This window comes from Macaca fascicularis, chromosome 16, assembly GCF_037993035.2.
Source record: "Macaca fascicularis isolate 582-1 chromosome 16, T2T-MFA8v1.1".
In the NCBI taxonomy this organism is placed as follows: domain Eukaryota; kingdom Metazoa; phylum Chordata; class Mammalia; order Primates; family Cercopithecidae; genus Macaca; species Macaca fascicularis.
The window spans coordinates 54613706-54628992 of NC_088390.1; the positions used below are offsets into that span (position 1 = coordinate 54613706).

At 40.3% G+C, this 15287-nt stretch overlaps 1 protein-coding gene across 1 annotated transcript in view; it reads left to right on the top strand.

Annotated features, from left to right (window-relative positions):
- The window catches only part of CA10 (carbonic anhydrase 10), a 544961-nt gene that overhangs the window by 81473 nt on the left and 448201 nt on the right, over positions 1-15287 (top strand). Inside the window, exon 3 of the mRNA XM_045375029.2 lies at positions 8330-8404. Coding sequence (XP_045230964.1) covers positions 8330-8404 — 75 coding nt within the window. The remainder of the gene's footprint in view (positions 1-8329; positions 8405-15287) is intronic.

Sequence of the window (15287 nt, forward strand, 5' to 3'; positions counted from 1 at the left end):
TAGTTGTAGACCACTTGGCACAGGTATAGCTTGGAAGCTCATTTTTTGCAATGTGTGTGCTTATGGTTTGGTATGTTTTGACTGATGGTGAAGTTTTATTAAGCACTGTCCCTTCCCTGACTGCATCCCTTTGTGAGGGCTCCTCTGTTCCCTGTTGCACCGTTTCCTTCCCCACCTCAACTGTGCTGTCTCAGATGTTGCTTTTAAGTCTTGTTTCCCACCAGGTCAAGAGACCACTGTAATTTCCAAATGGAGGTATTTCACAGTTATGTTATCTCTGAACCTAAGTTAGTTAAATTAGTTGACTTGGAGCAGTAAGCTCTGTTAATGATAGGGATTTACTTACAGTCCAGATCGCGTCATCTTTGGAAAGTTTTAGTCTGGATCGAAAGACTTGTTGGTGTGATGCCTGTGTTTGTGGTCAGTGGGAATAGGAACATAATTTTTTCAGTTGGTTGGCAGGCCCATACTTACTTGAGAGAGTTTATGGACTTGTGGGAAGAATAAAAGGGGATTAAGATATTGTTCAGGTCTTTATTGACTGGTTTCAAAAACCCAACATGGGATCAGGCACGGTGGCTCATGCCTGTAATCCCAGCACTTTGGGAGGCCGAGGTAGGCGGATCACAAGGTCAGGAGATCAAGACCATCCTGGCTAACACAGTGAAACTCTGTCTCTACTAAAAATACAAAAAATTAGCTGGGCATGGTGGCGGGCGCCTGTAGTCCCAGCTACTTGGGAGGCTGAGGCAGGAGAATGGCATGAACCAGGAGGCTGAGCCTGCAGTGAGCCGAGATTGCACCACTGCACTCCAGCCTGGGCGACAGAGCAAGACTCTGTCTCAAAAAAAAAAACCCAACATGGGTTGTGGGTCTTGTTTATATAAGGCTCCACCAACTTTGGTGGTTTAGCCCAATGGAAATCAGGTGGAGAGAGGGAAATACTCAATTTTATGTAGATGCTGGTGACCAGTTTCAGATCTGGAAAAGATTTAGTATGACACATAGCTTCTACAGTACATATTGATTAGATACCAGGTACATGTAATCAGAAACCCATATATTTCAACATTCTGACTTTTTTGTAAAGTAGCTCACTTCTTAACATTTAAGTAAGAGAGAACTGGATAACAAAAATCTTTTAGATCCAAGACAGGACTGAGCAAACTATGGCCTACAGATCAAATCCAGCTCTCTGTTTTTGTAAATAAAATTGTACTGGCACACAGCTACACCCCTGCATATTGTATACGGCTGCTTTTGTGCTACAATGGCAAATTGAGTAGTTGGCACAGAAATAGTATTGGCTTCAAAGCATAAAATATGTATTATGTTGCCCTTTATAGAAAAAATTTGCTGACCTCTGTTTTAAGATCCCAGCCTCTTATAAGTGCGATCCCTTCTCTGTGCAAGAAGGGATCACCAGAAGCCTCTGTTCCATCCAGAAACTTGCAAAACACTTTGCTGTTTCTTCATCCCCAGTGATGGCTTCTTCAGCTATCCCATTCATTCTGAAGTAGAATTATGTAAGATAATTCTGCTTATTTGTATAAGAAGCCATTGGAGCAATGAACGTTGTCTCTCAAAATCCTGAGATTCAGAGTTTCCTTTTGAAACTCATCAGTTCTCAAACTGCCACAGTGAAAAATAAACCAAGAACAAAATTGAAATAGATTTTTCCTTGCTATGTATATCTTTCCTCTGGCAGTGATGACAATTTTTATTTTCAACACAATTTTTTTAATTAGACACCTGGATTTTTCCCAGGGACTGGTTGCACATTAAAAATTCTGATCCATACCTAGGCAAAGAGGAGGAGAGAATGCTGTAAAAGCTCAGGCGGCTCTCTGTTCACCTGTTTGCTCTGAGGAATTCTCAATTAGCTCTTCACTCACTTCAAATCACATGTAAACAACAACAAGATGACTACCAAGGATCTGGTGGGAGGCGTTAAAATAGGAATCCTGTATTTCTCTAGGAGCTCCGTCTATAATAAACTCCTTGTAGTACTGTGGCAGAACTTTAAATGAGTTACCTTTTTAAATGTGCCATCCTGCCTTTCTAAATTGCCCAACAGTATGAGGCTAGACTGAGCATCCAAGGGCATTTGAAAACATTACATAAAACACCTTTATTTTCTTCAACTCTAATCTGCAGCCATTATATTTTGTAATTGACAGACATCAAATGGGCTCTTCTGGCTGATTGATTTTTGGAGGGTGAATTTGGTTCTTCACGAGGCACATCACAGACAGCTAACAGGAGCTCTGCAGTTCTACTGTTATAATAGGCTTTATTCAGATGGTCTGATTGTCTTATTACCTGCTAGAATCTTACATAGTTCTACTTCTGAACGGATGGGTTAGCTGAAGAAGCAATGATTGGAGATGAAGAAAGAGCAAAGTGTTTTGCAACTGTCTGGATGGAACAGAAGCTTTGGGTGATAATCTTGTCAGTTCCAATACTTTTACTTACACAGGGGCTTCTTTCTTCTTCCTTCTAGATAGATGTTTCTTAAATTGATATTTCAGTTTGACTGATAGGTTGTCCTTATAGGGGAGTGTGGAAGATGTGCACATGTAAGAAAGAGATAAAAAGAGGGACTAGGAATGCATCTAAATATCTGAGAACCTAGTCATCTTACTCAGGTTTTATTAGAGTTAGCTTTCCCTTTTTTGCCATCTTGACAACGCGCATCTATGCTTTCTCTTTTTTTCCTTACTGCTTTATCCCTTGTAGAAATGAAAGTTTCTTAATGATATGGTCAAATGGCAGGAAAGAGTAGAAAAAATATTTGAACATATTATGCGGTGGCAAATGTATTCAGTAAGACACTGCAATTCAGATATGTGGGGAAAGATGTATCTTTTGTCTACTTAGACAAAGCACTATCCTCTGATTAGTGTTCAACATGTTTCATTCTATCCTCTTTTAGCACACGTAAGTACTAAAGTACTATAAATAGCACCTTTACGTCAGTGACTGTCAATAGGAATGTCACTGTTTCTGGGGGAATATTTTGGAAATAGGTGAGGGCACTTAAGATTGTTATAATGAAAGAGTGGCAATTAGCACCAACTAAAGGGGGACAGAGATGTGATGCTCTGCAACATATTAGATAGATAGAAACAATAATAAATTATCCCATGTCCCAACAGACATTCAAGTGAGTGGAAAAACTTTTATTTATTTGACCCTCCAGTGAAACTCCATTTTGCTTATGCACACAAAGCATGTCTTACAAAGTTTTATTATACCTGGTTCTTTAGCAATGCAAAGATGTAAATCAAGAGAAGGTGGTACTTAATTGTGTTCTCATCTTTGCCAAGAGTTCACTATTTTGGAAAATCATGTACCATTGAGAGCAATGCCACTTGTGGATTCTGGAATCTCTAATAGAATACAAAGTTATTTGTGTCTGTGTCAATCAAACATCCAACTTCTTCATTTTCTCTTCTAGTGCACCATGCCTGAGTATTTACATATTGAAATATGTAATATTTTGTTTTACATTATGTTCCTTGTATTCCCCCTTGTATTATAGTCAAAGCACTCTATTGATTATATTGATTATTTTTCTTTTTGAAATTATGTATGTAAATTAGCACTCAACAAATTTTTTTAGTAAAGAGCCATGGAGGAAACATTTTAGGCTTTGTGGGCCAAATGGTCTCTGTCATAACTATTCCACTCTGCCATTGTAGTGAGAAAGCAACTCTAGAGAATATGTAAATAAATATGTGTGGCTATTTGGCAATAAAACATTATGGACACTGAAATTTGAATGTAATATAATTTTAACTTTTCAAAATTTTTTTTCAACTCATTTTTTTTTCTTTTTTTTTTATTATACTTTAAGTTCTAGGGTACATGTGCATAACGTGCAGGCTTGTTACATATGTATACTTGTGCCATGTTGGTGTACTGCACCCATCAACTCGTCAGCACTCATCAACTTGTCATTTACATCAGGTATAACTCCCAATGCAATCCTTCCCCACTCCCCGCTCCCCGTGATAGGCCCCAGTGTGTGATGTTCCCCTTCCTGAGTCCAAGCGATCTCATTGTTCAGTTCCCACCTATGAGTGAGAACATGCGGTGTTTGGTTTTCTGTTCTTGCGATAGTTTGCTGAGAATGATGGTTTCCAGCTGCATCCATGTCCCTACAAAGGACACAAACTCATCCTTTTTTATGGCTGCATAGTATTCCATGGTGTATATGTGCCACATTTTCTTAATCCAGTCTGTCACTAATGGACATTTGGGTTGATTCCAAGTCTTTGCTATTGTGAATAGTGCCGCAATAAACATACGTGTGCATGTGTCTTTATAGCAGCATGATTTATAATCCTTTGGGTATATACCCAGTAATGGGATAGCTGGGTCATATGATACTTCTAGTTCTAGATCCTTGAGGAATCGCCATATTGTTTTCCATAATGGTTGAACTAGTTTACAATCCCACCAACAGTGTAAAAGTGTTCCTATTTCTCCACATCCTCTCTAGCACCTGTTGTTTCCTGACTTTTTAATGATTGCCATTCTAACTGGTGTGAGATGGTATCTCATTGTGGTTTTGATTTGCATTTCTCTGATGGCCAGTGATGATGAGATTTTTTCATGTGTCTGTTGGCTGTATGAATGTCTTCTTTTGAGAAATGTCTGTTCATATCCTTTGCCCACTTTTTGATGGGGTTGTTTGTTTTTTTCTTGTAAATTTGTTTGAGTTATTTGTAGGTTCTGGATATTAGCCCTTTGTCTGATGAGTAGATTGCAAACATTTTCTCCCATTCTGTAGGTTGCCTGTTCACTCTGATGGTAGTTTCTTTTGCTGTGCAGAAGCTCTTTAGTTTAATGAGATCCCATTTGTCAATTTTGGTTTTTGTTGCCGTTGCTTTTGGTGTTTTAGACATGAATTTCTTGCCCATGCCTATGTCCTGAATGGTACTACTTAGGTTTTCTTCTAGGGTTTTTATGGTATTAGATCTAACATTTAAGTCTCTAATCCATCTTGAATTAATTTTCGTATAAGGAGTGAGGAAAGGATCCAGTTTCAGCTTTCTACTTATGGCTAGCCAATTTTCCCAGCACCATTTATTAAATAGGGAATCCTTTCCCCATTTCTTGTTTCTCTCAGGTTTGTCAAAGATCAGATGGCTGTAGATGTGTGGTATTATTTCTGAGGACTCTGTTCTGTTCCATTGGTCTATATCTCTGTTTTGGTACCAGTACCATGCTGCTTTGGTTACTGTAGCCTTGTAGTATAGTTTGAAGTCAGGTAGCGTGATGCCTCCAGCTTTGTTCTTTTGACTTAAGATTGTCTTGGAGATGCGGGCTCTTTTTTGGTTCCATATGAACTTTAAAGCAGTTTTTTCCAGTTCTGTGAAGAAACTCATTGGTAGCTTGATGGGGATGGCATTGAATCTATAAATTACCTTGGGCAGTATGGCCATTTTCATGATATTGATTCTTCCTATCCATGAGCATGGTATGTTCTTCCATTTGTTTATGTCCTCTTTTATTTCACTGAGCAGTGATTTGTAGTTCTCCTTGAAGAGGTCCTTTACATCCCTTGTAAGTTGGATTCCTAGGTATTTGATTCTCTTTGAAGCAATTGTGAATGGAAGTTCATTCCTGATTTGGCTCTCTTGTTTGTCTGTTACTGGTGTATAAGAATGCTTGTGATTTTTGCACATTAATTTTGTATCCTGAGACTTTGCCGAAGTTGCTTATCAGCTTAAGGAGATTTTGGGCTGAGATGATGGGGTTTTCTAAATATACAATCATGTCATCTGCAAAGAGGGACAATTTGACTTCTTCTTTTCCTAACTGAATACGCTTTATTTCTTTCTCTTGCTCAACTCATTTTTTTTCAACCATTTAAAAATGTAAATTCATTTTTAGCTCTTGGGCAGTACAGAAATCAGGCAGTGGGTCATATTTGGCTAGTAGGCACTAGTTTTCCAATCTCTGTTCTAGTGAACCATACTCAAGCATTTTCACGTTGAAATACATATTATTATAAATTTCTTGTATTTTTATTTATAGTATAGTTAAAACACTACATTAAATTTTTAAAGTGATGTGTAAATACTGTAAAATTTTTTTTGTAAAACAATTAGATAAAAAGCTTAATGTAAAACAAAAATTGAGGGCTAAGTGGATATTTATTTGGGGTAATGAAACACATGCAAGAGAATGCAGCTTCCCCAATGACTGTCTCGTAGAATAAAGAGAGAAGCCTGGATTTATGGTTTAAGTTGTTTGATGACAGTCAGCAATCCTGATTGGATAAAACTTGGTGTGAGTTTTTATAGAACTCTGAAGTTTTTGCCTGTGATAAGGAAAACCAGTCCTGGCTTATCTCTGATGCAAAGCTGTTATGTGATGTTTATCGTTCAAACTTTCAAGATCTTAGAAGTGTGCATTTTTCCCAGGCTTGAGACATTTTACATGTCTAGCAGAGCTAGGCTGAAGTTTAGTGAATTATCAGGGTTGGGGTTTGGTTTTGTTGTTGTTGTTTTTTAGTAGGTTGTACTTTCTGTGAATTTTATTTAATTATACTCAAGGTAAGAATTACAAAGTGGTTGTTTCATAAGAGGGCCATTAGATATCTGATCTCACAGGTTTCTAAGCCTTTTGGATTCTCCCCTGGCTCCTATGATGACTGTCTAATGAACGGGGAGAAGGAGCGTGAGTCAGGCAATACCAAGACCCAGAGGAAGAATCAGAGCCCTTTCTGAACTCTAGAGAAATGTTCTTTGTCTACCCACTTGGGGAATTTTGCAGCCATAACCAAACCTTGATTTGGCTTCTTGACTTGGTCAGGTCTAAAGACCTCCTGGCTGACTTCAAATCTCCTTGTCTTTCCCTGGTGCTACAAATTCCCAGAGTCTCAATTGAATCTTCTGCCTGACTCCCTGGTTGGACAGAACATTTCTGGCTTCTGCTTTGAGGTCACTTCCTCCTTTGCCTGCTGTCCCAGAGCAGATGCACTGGCTTCCAACTCAGTTGACCTCGGGATCTTCCTCAAGGGTTATGGAAATGTCTGAACTCTATCCACACCACAGCAATAAGAATACCAGGAAATCCAGTGTACTTTGGTGTGTCCATGCCCGAGATTTGTGCTGGGCAAATTTAAAGGCATTATTTTTTCCAGAATCTTAAATAAGCTCTTTGTCTCTCTTCTATTTGTTTTTAAAGTCCCCTAAGCCCACTGTCAGTTCCAGAAGGAGTGGGCTTCAGTTTCACTTATCCTATGTCAGAAAATCTTCAACCACAAAGATACAAGCCTCAGGGCTCTTAATATCCTAGGAAGAAAAAGTATCTTCCCTGTACTATGAGAAGAGACTTGAAGCTAAACAGTACAAACTTATCTGGAAGCTAGAGAAATCTAGTAAATCTTCTCTCTATACAAAGCTTTGCATTCAAACCCATTGTCTTAGACCCATTCTTTCTAACTCAGAATGATGAGTCTTTCCCCTAGAACTTCGAAGAGGAAGGTAGGGGGGAAAAAAACCCCCACCAGAATTAAAGAAGGAAAGAAAAAAGTGAAGGTTTAACATTAACTCTATAGTAGCCAAATTACAAATATGATTGATTCACTTATTTTCTTCCAATGTGGCTAGGAATTGAAATATGAATGTAGTTTAATAAAGGGATAAGCAAATTTATGTAGCATGTATACTTTGGGGTTTGCATGCATGTGTAATGGCATTGTCCCAATTCACTTGTCAACTGTCATGAATTCAAGGGTTTCCCTGAGGTCATGTCAGCATGACCTTACAGATCTCAACAATATTTTCTAATAATATCTTGAGCCCTCTGCACTTAAGCCCTGTGATGTCAAAAACCTTCACCACAGTTATTTATATTCTTGTTTTCATTTTCCTGGGACCTAAGGAAAGCTGGCTGGGTATACCTTTCAGCCTTCTACACTGGCTCCTTCAGCAAACTTCAATCTCTCCCAAAACAAGGGTTCCAAGGACATACATGGATGGGATATGCCTCCTCTCCTCAATTTCAGCAGGGTGTGTGTGTGTGTGTATGGGGAAGATGATGAGGACAGGTAGCAGGGGACTTAAATACATAATTACTATCTCTTTAACATCAATTAAAATATTTGAGTACTTTAAATAAAAATTTGGTTTTATTTACCCATCAATGATCTATTTGGGAAAAAAAAAAGGAAGGGAGAAGGAAGGTTCTGTTGTAGTATGACTTTGGGGTAGAAGAGGATTATTTTATGGTATCCACCCTTGTTGCTTGGACAGCTGGGACAGTGCTTCTCTACTATCATCTTAGTCTCTCTTCTTTGCTTTTCCTTTAGCTCAACAGAATTCACCAAAAATCCATGAAGGCTGGTGGGCATACAAGGAGGTGGTCCAGGGAAGCTTTGTTCCAGGTAAGTACACATTAATTCTTTTTTTTTTTTTTAATTGAAAACAATTAGAATGAAAGCTAGCATTATTTCCAGGATTTTACATTGCAAAAGGTGAGGCAGTCTAATTTATGTGTGCAATGAATACTCCATCAAGACAAAGTTTGTTAAGTAACAGGCAATTAGAGTACTTTTTTTTTCCATCTGAGCCTGCAGTCTCAATGTCCTTCAATCGATAGGATACCCTCAGGGGCAGGGGGATAGATGATTAAGGGCCGAAGCTCTGTCTGCTGACATTTGGTTAAGTGAGGAAGAGCCACTTCTTAACATTAATGAAACAGGAACTATGAAAAGACTGACCATGGCAATGGAGCTTGCTGGAACACATGCTGTCACTTTAGCAGCATCCATGGCCAGGACTTAGCACATCGGGCCAAGTATCAGCTAAAAATACCAGGCAAAGTGGATCCTGTCAGCATGGGGGCAGAGGACAGAAAACTGAAGACAGATTAAAGCAAGGATTATATTATGACTTTAGTTCAGAAGCAAGGTGGAGGGTCCCTGTGTCTCCTCCCACTACTCTTACCCTCATTATGGTCCTCTTGCTTTTGCTGCTTTAGTAAAGAGAAAAAGCAAGCAAAAGGCAAAGATAGAAGGGAAGGCAGGTGACATATTTCAAAGTATTTTTAACTGCTCAGATGTGAGAATAAGAAATAAAGCACTCAACAGGAGCCAATGTGCAATCCCTACTCAGGCACTGAAAACAGAGGGCTGGAGATGTCAGTTGAGGTCTCTGTAGTTGGTGGCAAATAGAAAGACCAGTGTCCCAGGTCACTTCATTCATTCTTGGCTCCTATGTCTTCTTTTCCTGTCCTTCTGTAGAGTCTATTACACCAGCTGTGCAGAGCTAAGCAAGTCACAAAACCCCTCTGGGCATCATTTTTCTCATTTGTATGATGGGGCAATTATTCGTACTTGTGAGGCTTTGCAGTAGGAGGAAAGCAGGCATGGTAAGGGAGAGTGGGTGACCCAGGAAAAAGCCAAATGGCTGCCAAATAGCTTCAGAAATGAACATCATTAACTTGATAAATTTACGATGGCACATCTATTCTATGGCCCAGTGAACATAGAAACTGAACTTGATTAACTCATCTAGAAGTGACCAGGTTTCTTATGATAATGTTAGAACAATTTCATTGGCACAAGCTATGTTCATGTGAAATAATATCGACAAATGGCATTCAATTCTTACAACTGAGGACACTCCTTTTAAAGAAATAGAATGTTTATGTACTTTTTGCCTAGGAAATCTGTCATATTCAAGATATCTCAGAAGTTACATTTATAATTATATTCTTGTACCTTGTGAGTATGGAATTAGAGAAATAAAGGGTATTCTCTCCAGGTAATAAGAAGTCTTGCTAAATTAGTACTATGCCTGAAGAGAACATCCTCTGTAGTGATTGACATGTCCATGGGTAGAACTGGGTGGTCACCGCAAAATGTTGTGTGTCTGCCTCTTATTTTTTGATGTTTTCTTCTCTGTTGTCACATTCTTTCTTTAATGTGTTCATGGCCCTATTTTGAGTTGGTTGTTGCTTCTAAGACAACCACAGGAAATAATTTTTATTGTCCCCTTGTGTGTTGATATAAAGGAACTTAACTTTTCCTTACTCTCAAATTTAATTGAGATACTATGTGTAAACCTTACTACATGGGAAGCAGTGAGGTGTGCAAGTGTGATTATGGCCTCTGAAGTCAGACTGGACGGGACTTGAGTCTGCGTTCTGTGGTTTCTTGTTGGTAGAACTGTCAGCAAGTTACCTACCCATTCTCAGCCCCCTGGGTTCTTCATCTGTAAAACAGAGATAAGAAATCGGTTTTGTGAAGTTTGCTGAGGATTAAATTACAAAACGGAGGTAAAGTGCATATGGTAATGTCTGGTGCATGTTGAGTCAGTGTATGTCCATTGTTGGTATCTGCTTGAGAAGAGGGAGACAATTACAAACTGGAAAGTGTAATAATGTGTGTAAGGGTTTCTCAAGATGCCTGAAACATGGGGGATGCTTGAATTTATAAGGTAAAGGGTTTCTACACAGTGGACAACTAAAAGATGACTTCCTCATCCTCTGAACGTAACAGTTCTAAAGCCTTTTGTCTTTCTGGTAGAGGAGATTGGTATCTGATGATTCCATGTTCTAAACTTTTGGGAACTAAAACTCTGTTGAAAAGGATAAGAGTCATGAGAATTTGTGAATTAAGTAACTGAACCTGGGCTCTAACATCTGACTCCAGATGACCTACTTTATCTGAGTGGGTGGTTGTGGCAAACAATGGACCCCTTACCTCTTATTACTTGACTATGAAGTTAAGAGTGTTCTTCAATTTGTTACTGAGATTTTTTTCAGGTTATGGATGTGTGAAATAGGAGAGAACTTGATATGACTGAGCTAGTTTTATCATCCCATAAGTTCCTCACTAAAGTGTCTAGAAAGAATAGTCAGTTGGTATAACAGTTGTGAATCTGTGACTTCAACAAAGCTGTGGTAGATAAAAATATATGAGCTCTATAACAATGGTGGGTACAAGGTTAATTCAGCACACAAATGCCCTACTTTGGTCAGTTCAATAGCATTTATGGAGTACCTATCTTGTGCTGAGCACCAAGTTTGGGCGGTTAATAAACAGGTAACTGACACATGATTCTTACTCAAAGGTGAGCCTACAGTCTAAAGGGGAAGATAAGCCATAAATCCATGACTCAGGATAACAAGGGCTCCAGTAGGGTTTGTAAATGTAAAGGAGGCAACACAATATTGAGATTCTGCCTGCCTAAGTGTTTAACAGATGTTGTTTACCTGCTCAAACCTACGCCTTCCTCTGACCTCACCCACAACTAGAATCTGTCTTGCAGGCAGAGCCCTGACTATGCTTGCACATTCACCCTCCATACCATCATACTCTCAGGGAAGGAGCCCCTTATCAGCTGCAGAGGGTTACTCTTGGCTGAGATTTACACCAGCAATGGTAATTCTGGTCTTTTCTTATTGGTTTAGACATTGTGATGGCTAATTCGATGTGTCCATTTGGCTAGGTGTGGTACCCAGATATTTGACCAAACATGCCTGGATGTTGTTGGGAAGATGCTTTTTAAGACCAGATTAACATTTGCATCAGTAGACTTTGAGTAAAGCAAATTATCTGTATAATATGTGTGGGCCTCATCCAATGAGTTGAAGGCCTTAAGAGAAAAAGACCAAGGTCCCTGAAGAAAAAGGGAAATCTACCTCCAGAAGCCTTAGGCCAGGAGCAGCAATATCAACATTTCCCTAGGCCTCCTGCCTATTGGCTTGCCCTGTACGCATCATCCTTGCCAGCCATCATGTGAGTCAATTCCTTAAAGTAAATAAATCTCTCACTGTCACCCCATTCTGTTGATTCTCTTTCTCAGGAGAACCCAGAGTAATACACTAATATAGACATGCACATGTGATACACAGTTCTATTCACGCCATGTAAGGAGAAGCCTTCTGAATAAACTTGGGTACAAAAGACACACTAAGATGGCAAAATGAAGAGTTGAGAAAATTCCATATCTTCTATGGCTCACTTAAGGGTTGAATTCACCATGGAACTGCCTCACCACTTATTGTGTTAAGTGATGTAACAAACTTCTTACTGCTCAAGCCACTTTGAGTCAGACTTTCTGTTACTTACAGCCTAAAGCAGTCTTCTAGGGCCAGGCATCTCACTACAAGGCTAAAGGAAGAAAAGAAGTTAGAAGTGGGTCCTAACAAGGTTCAGGAATACTCAAATTGGAGAAGGGTGGGAATGTGAGGAATATTTGACAGTACAGGCAAAGAGGGATTGTATTAGTTCATTTTCATACTGCTTTAAAGAACTGCCTGAGATGGGGTAACTTATAAAGGAAAGAGGTTTAATTGACTCACAGTTAAGCATGACTGGGATGCCTCAGGAAACTTACAATTATGGCAGAAGGCAAAGGGGAAGCAGGATACCTTCTTTACAAGGCTGCAGGATGGAAAAGTGTTGAGCAAAGGCGGAAGAGCACCTTACAAAACCATCAGACCTTGTGAGAACTCACTATCATGAGAGCATGGGGGAAACCACCCCAAGATCCAATTACCTTCACCTGGTCTCTCCTTTGAAATGTGGGGATTATGGGAATTATAATTCAAAATGAGATTTGGGTGGGGACACAAAGCCTAACTATACCATACCACTTTGGGTCCCTCCCAATCCTCATGTCTCTGACATTTCAAAACCAATCTTGCCTTCCCAACTGTCCTGCAAAGTCTTAACTCATTTCAGCATTAACTCAAAAGTCCATAGTCCAAAGTCTCACCTGAGACAAAGCCAGCCCCTTCTGCCTTTGAGCCTGTAAAATCAGAAGCAAGTTAGTTACTTCCTGGATACAATTGGCATTGTATGGTACAGGCATTGGGTAAATATAGCGATTCCAAATGGGAGAAATTGGCCAAAATAAATGGGCTATACAGACCTCATGCAAGTCCAAAATCCAGTAGGGCAGTCAAATCTTAAAGGTCCATAATGATCTCCTTTGACTCTGTGTATCACATCCAAGTCATGCTGATGCAAGAGGTGGGTAGCTCTGCCCCTGTGGCTTTGCAAGGTACAGTCTGCCTTCCAGCTGCTTTCACAGGCTGGTATTGAGGGTCCACAGCTTTTCCAGGTGCATGGTGCAAGCTGTTGGTGGATCTACCATTCTGGGGTCAGGAGGATCTTGGTCCTCTTCTCACAGCTCCACTAGGCAGTGCCCCAGTGGGGACTCTGTGTTGGAGTTTGCACCCTGCATTTCCCTTCCACACTGCCCTAGCAGAGGTTCTCCATGAGGGCTCCCCACTGCAGCAAACTTCTGCCCAGACATTCAAGTATTTTCCTACATCGTCCAAAATCTGGGCAGAGGTTCCCAAACTTCAATTCTTGGCTTCTGTGCACCCACAGGCCCAACACAACATGTAAGCCACCTAAGCCACCAAGGCCTGGGGCTTGCACCCTTTGAAGCAACAGCATGAGCTATATGTTGGCCCCTTTTGGTCACAGCTGGAATGCAGGGCACCAAGTCCAGAGACTGCACAAAGCAGCAAGGCCTTGGGCCCAGCCGAGGAAACTTTTTTTTATCCTAGACCTCTGGGCATGTGATGGGAGGGCTGCTGTAAAACCTTTGACATGCCCTGGAGACATTTTCCCCATTGTCTTGGCTATTAAAATTTGGCTCCTTATGCAAATTTCTGCAGCCAGCTTGAATTTCTCCTCAGAAAATAGGTTTTTCTTTTCTATCACATCATCAGGCTGCAAACTTTCCAAACTTTTATACTCTGCTTCCCTTTTAAACATAAGTTCCAATTCAAAACCATCTCTTTGTGAATGCATAAAATTGATTGCTTTTAAGAGTAGCCAAGTCACATCTTGAATGGTTTGCTGCTTAGAAATTTCTTCTGCCAGATACCCTTAATCATCTCTCTTAAGTTCAAACTTCCAAAGATCTCTGGGGTGGAGCAAAATGCCACCAGTCTCTTTGCGAAAGCATAGCAAGAGTCACCTTTATACCGGTTTCCAACAAGTTTTTTTTTTATCTTCTGTGTTCATCTGTTCTCATGCTGCTAATAAGGACATACCCAAGACTGGGTAATTTATACAGGAAAGAGGTTTAATTGACTCACAGTTCCACGTGGCTGGGGAGGTCTCACAATCATGCTGGAAGGTGAAGGAGAAGCAAAGTCTTGTTTTACATGGCAGCAGGCAAAAGAGCTTGTACAGGGGAACTCCCATTTATAAAACCATCAGATCTCATGAGATTCATTCACTACCACAAGAACAGCGTGGGGGAACCACATCCATGATTCAATTATCTCCACTGGCCCTGCCCTTGGCATGTGGAGATTATTACATTTCAAGGTGAGATTTGGGTGGGGACCCAGTCAAACTATATCACCATCTGAGATCTGAGCCAAATCATATCACCATCACTGAAATCTGAGCCTAACTGTATCACCACCTTAGCCTGCTGTATTTTATTGTCCATATCACTATCAGCATTTTGATCAAAGCCATTCAACAAGCCTCTAGGAAGTTCCCACATCTTCCTGTCTTCTTCAAAGCCCTCCAAACCATTCCAACCTCTGCCTGTTACCCAGTTCCAAAGTCAATTCCACATTTTTGGGTATCTTTATAGCAGCACCCCACTCTCTGTGATACCAATTTACTGTATTAGTCTGTTTTCATACTGCTATAAAGAACTGCCTGAGACTGGTTAATTTATAAAGATTAGAGGTTTAATTGACTCACAGTTCAGCATGGCTGGGGAGGCCTCATGAAACTTACAATCATGTTGGAAGAGGAAGCAAGGCACCTTCTTCACAAGGCGGCAGGAAGGAGAAGAGCTGAGCAAAGGAACCACCACATATGGTGAAACCTCATTCAGTGTCAAGAGAACAGCATGGGAGTAACTGCCCACACAATTCAATTATGTCCCACCAGGTCCCTCCTACAACATATGGGGATTATGGGAACTACAATTCAAGATGAGATTTGGGTGGGGGCACAGCCAAACCATATCAATGGGCAAAGGCCTGAAAGCTTGGAAGAGAATGTTCACTAGTGCAGGAAGAGCTCTGGTAATTAAGAGCAGCAGGGGCCTAATTATGGAGGGCCATACCAAATGGGAGTTTGGATTTTACCTGAAAGGAACTAGAAGTTTGGATTTTACCCTAAAGAATCAAAGGAGAGGTTGAACTCTTACAGAATTCAAAGTCAGAGAAGAGGGCCATATGAGCTAAGATAGGAGCAGGGGAGGGGTCTGGGGAGGGTGCAGCTTCTAGGGTTAGGGACCTTGTCTCTTTCCACACCCTATCCCTCCAGGATA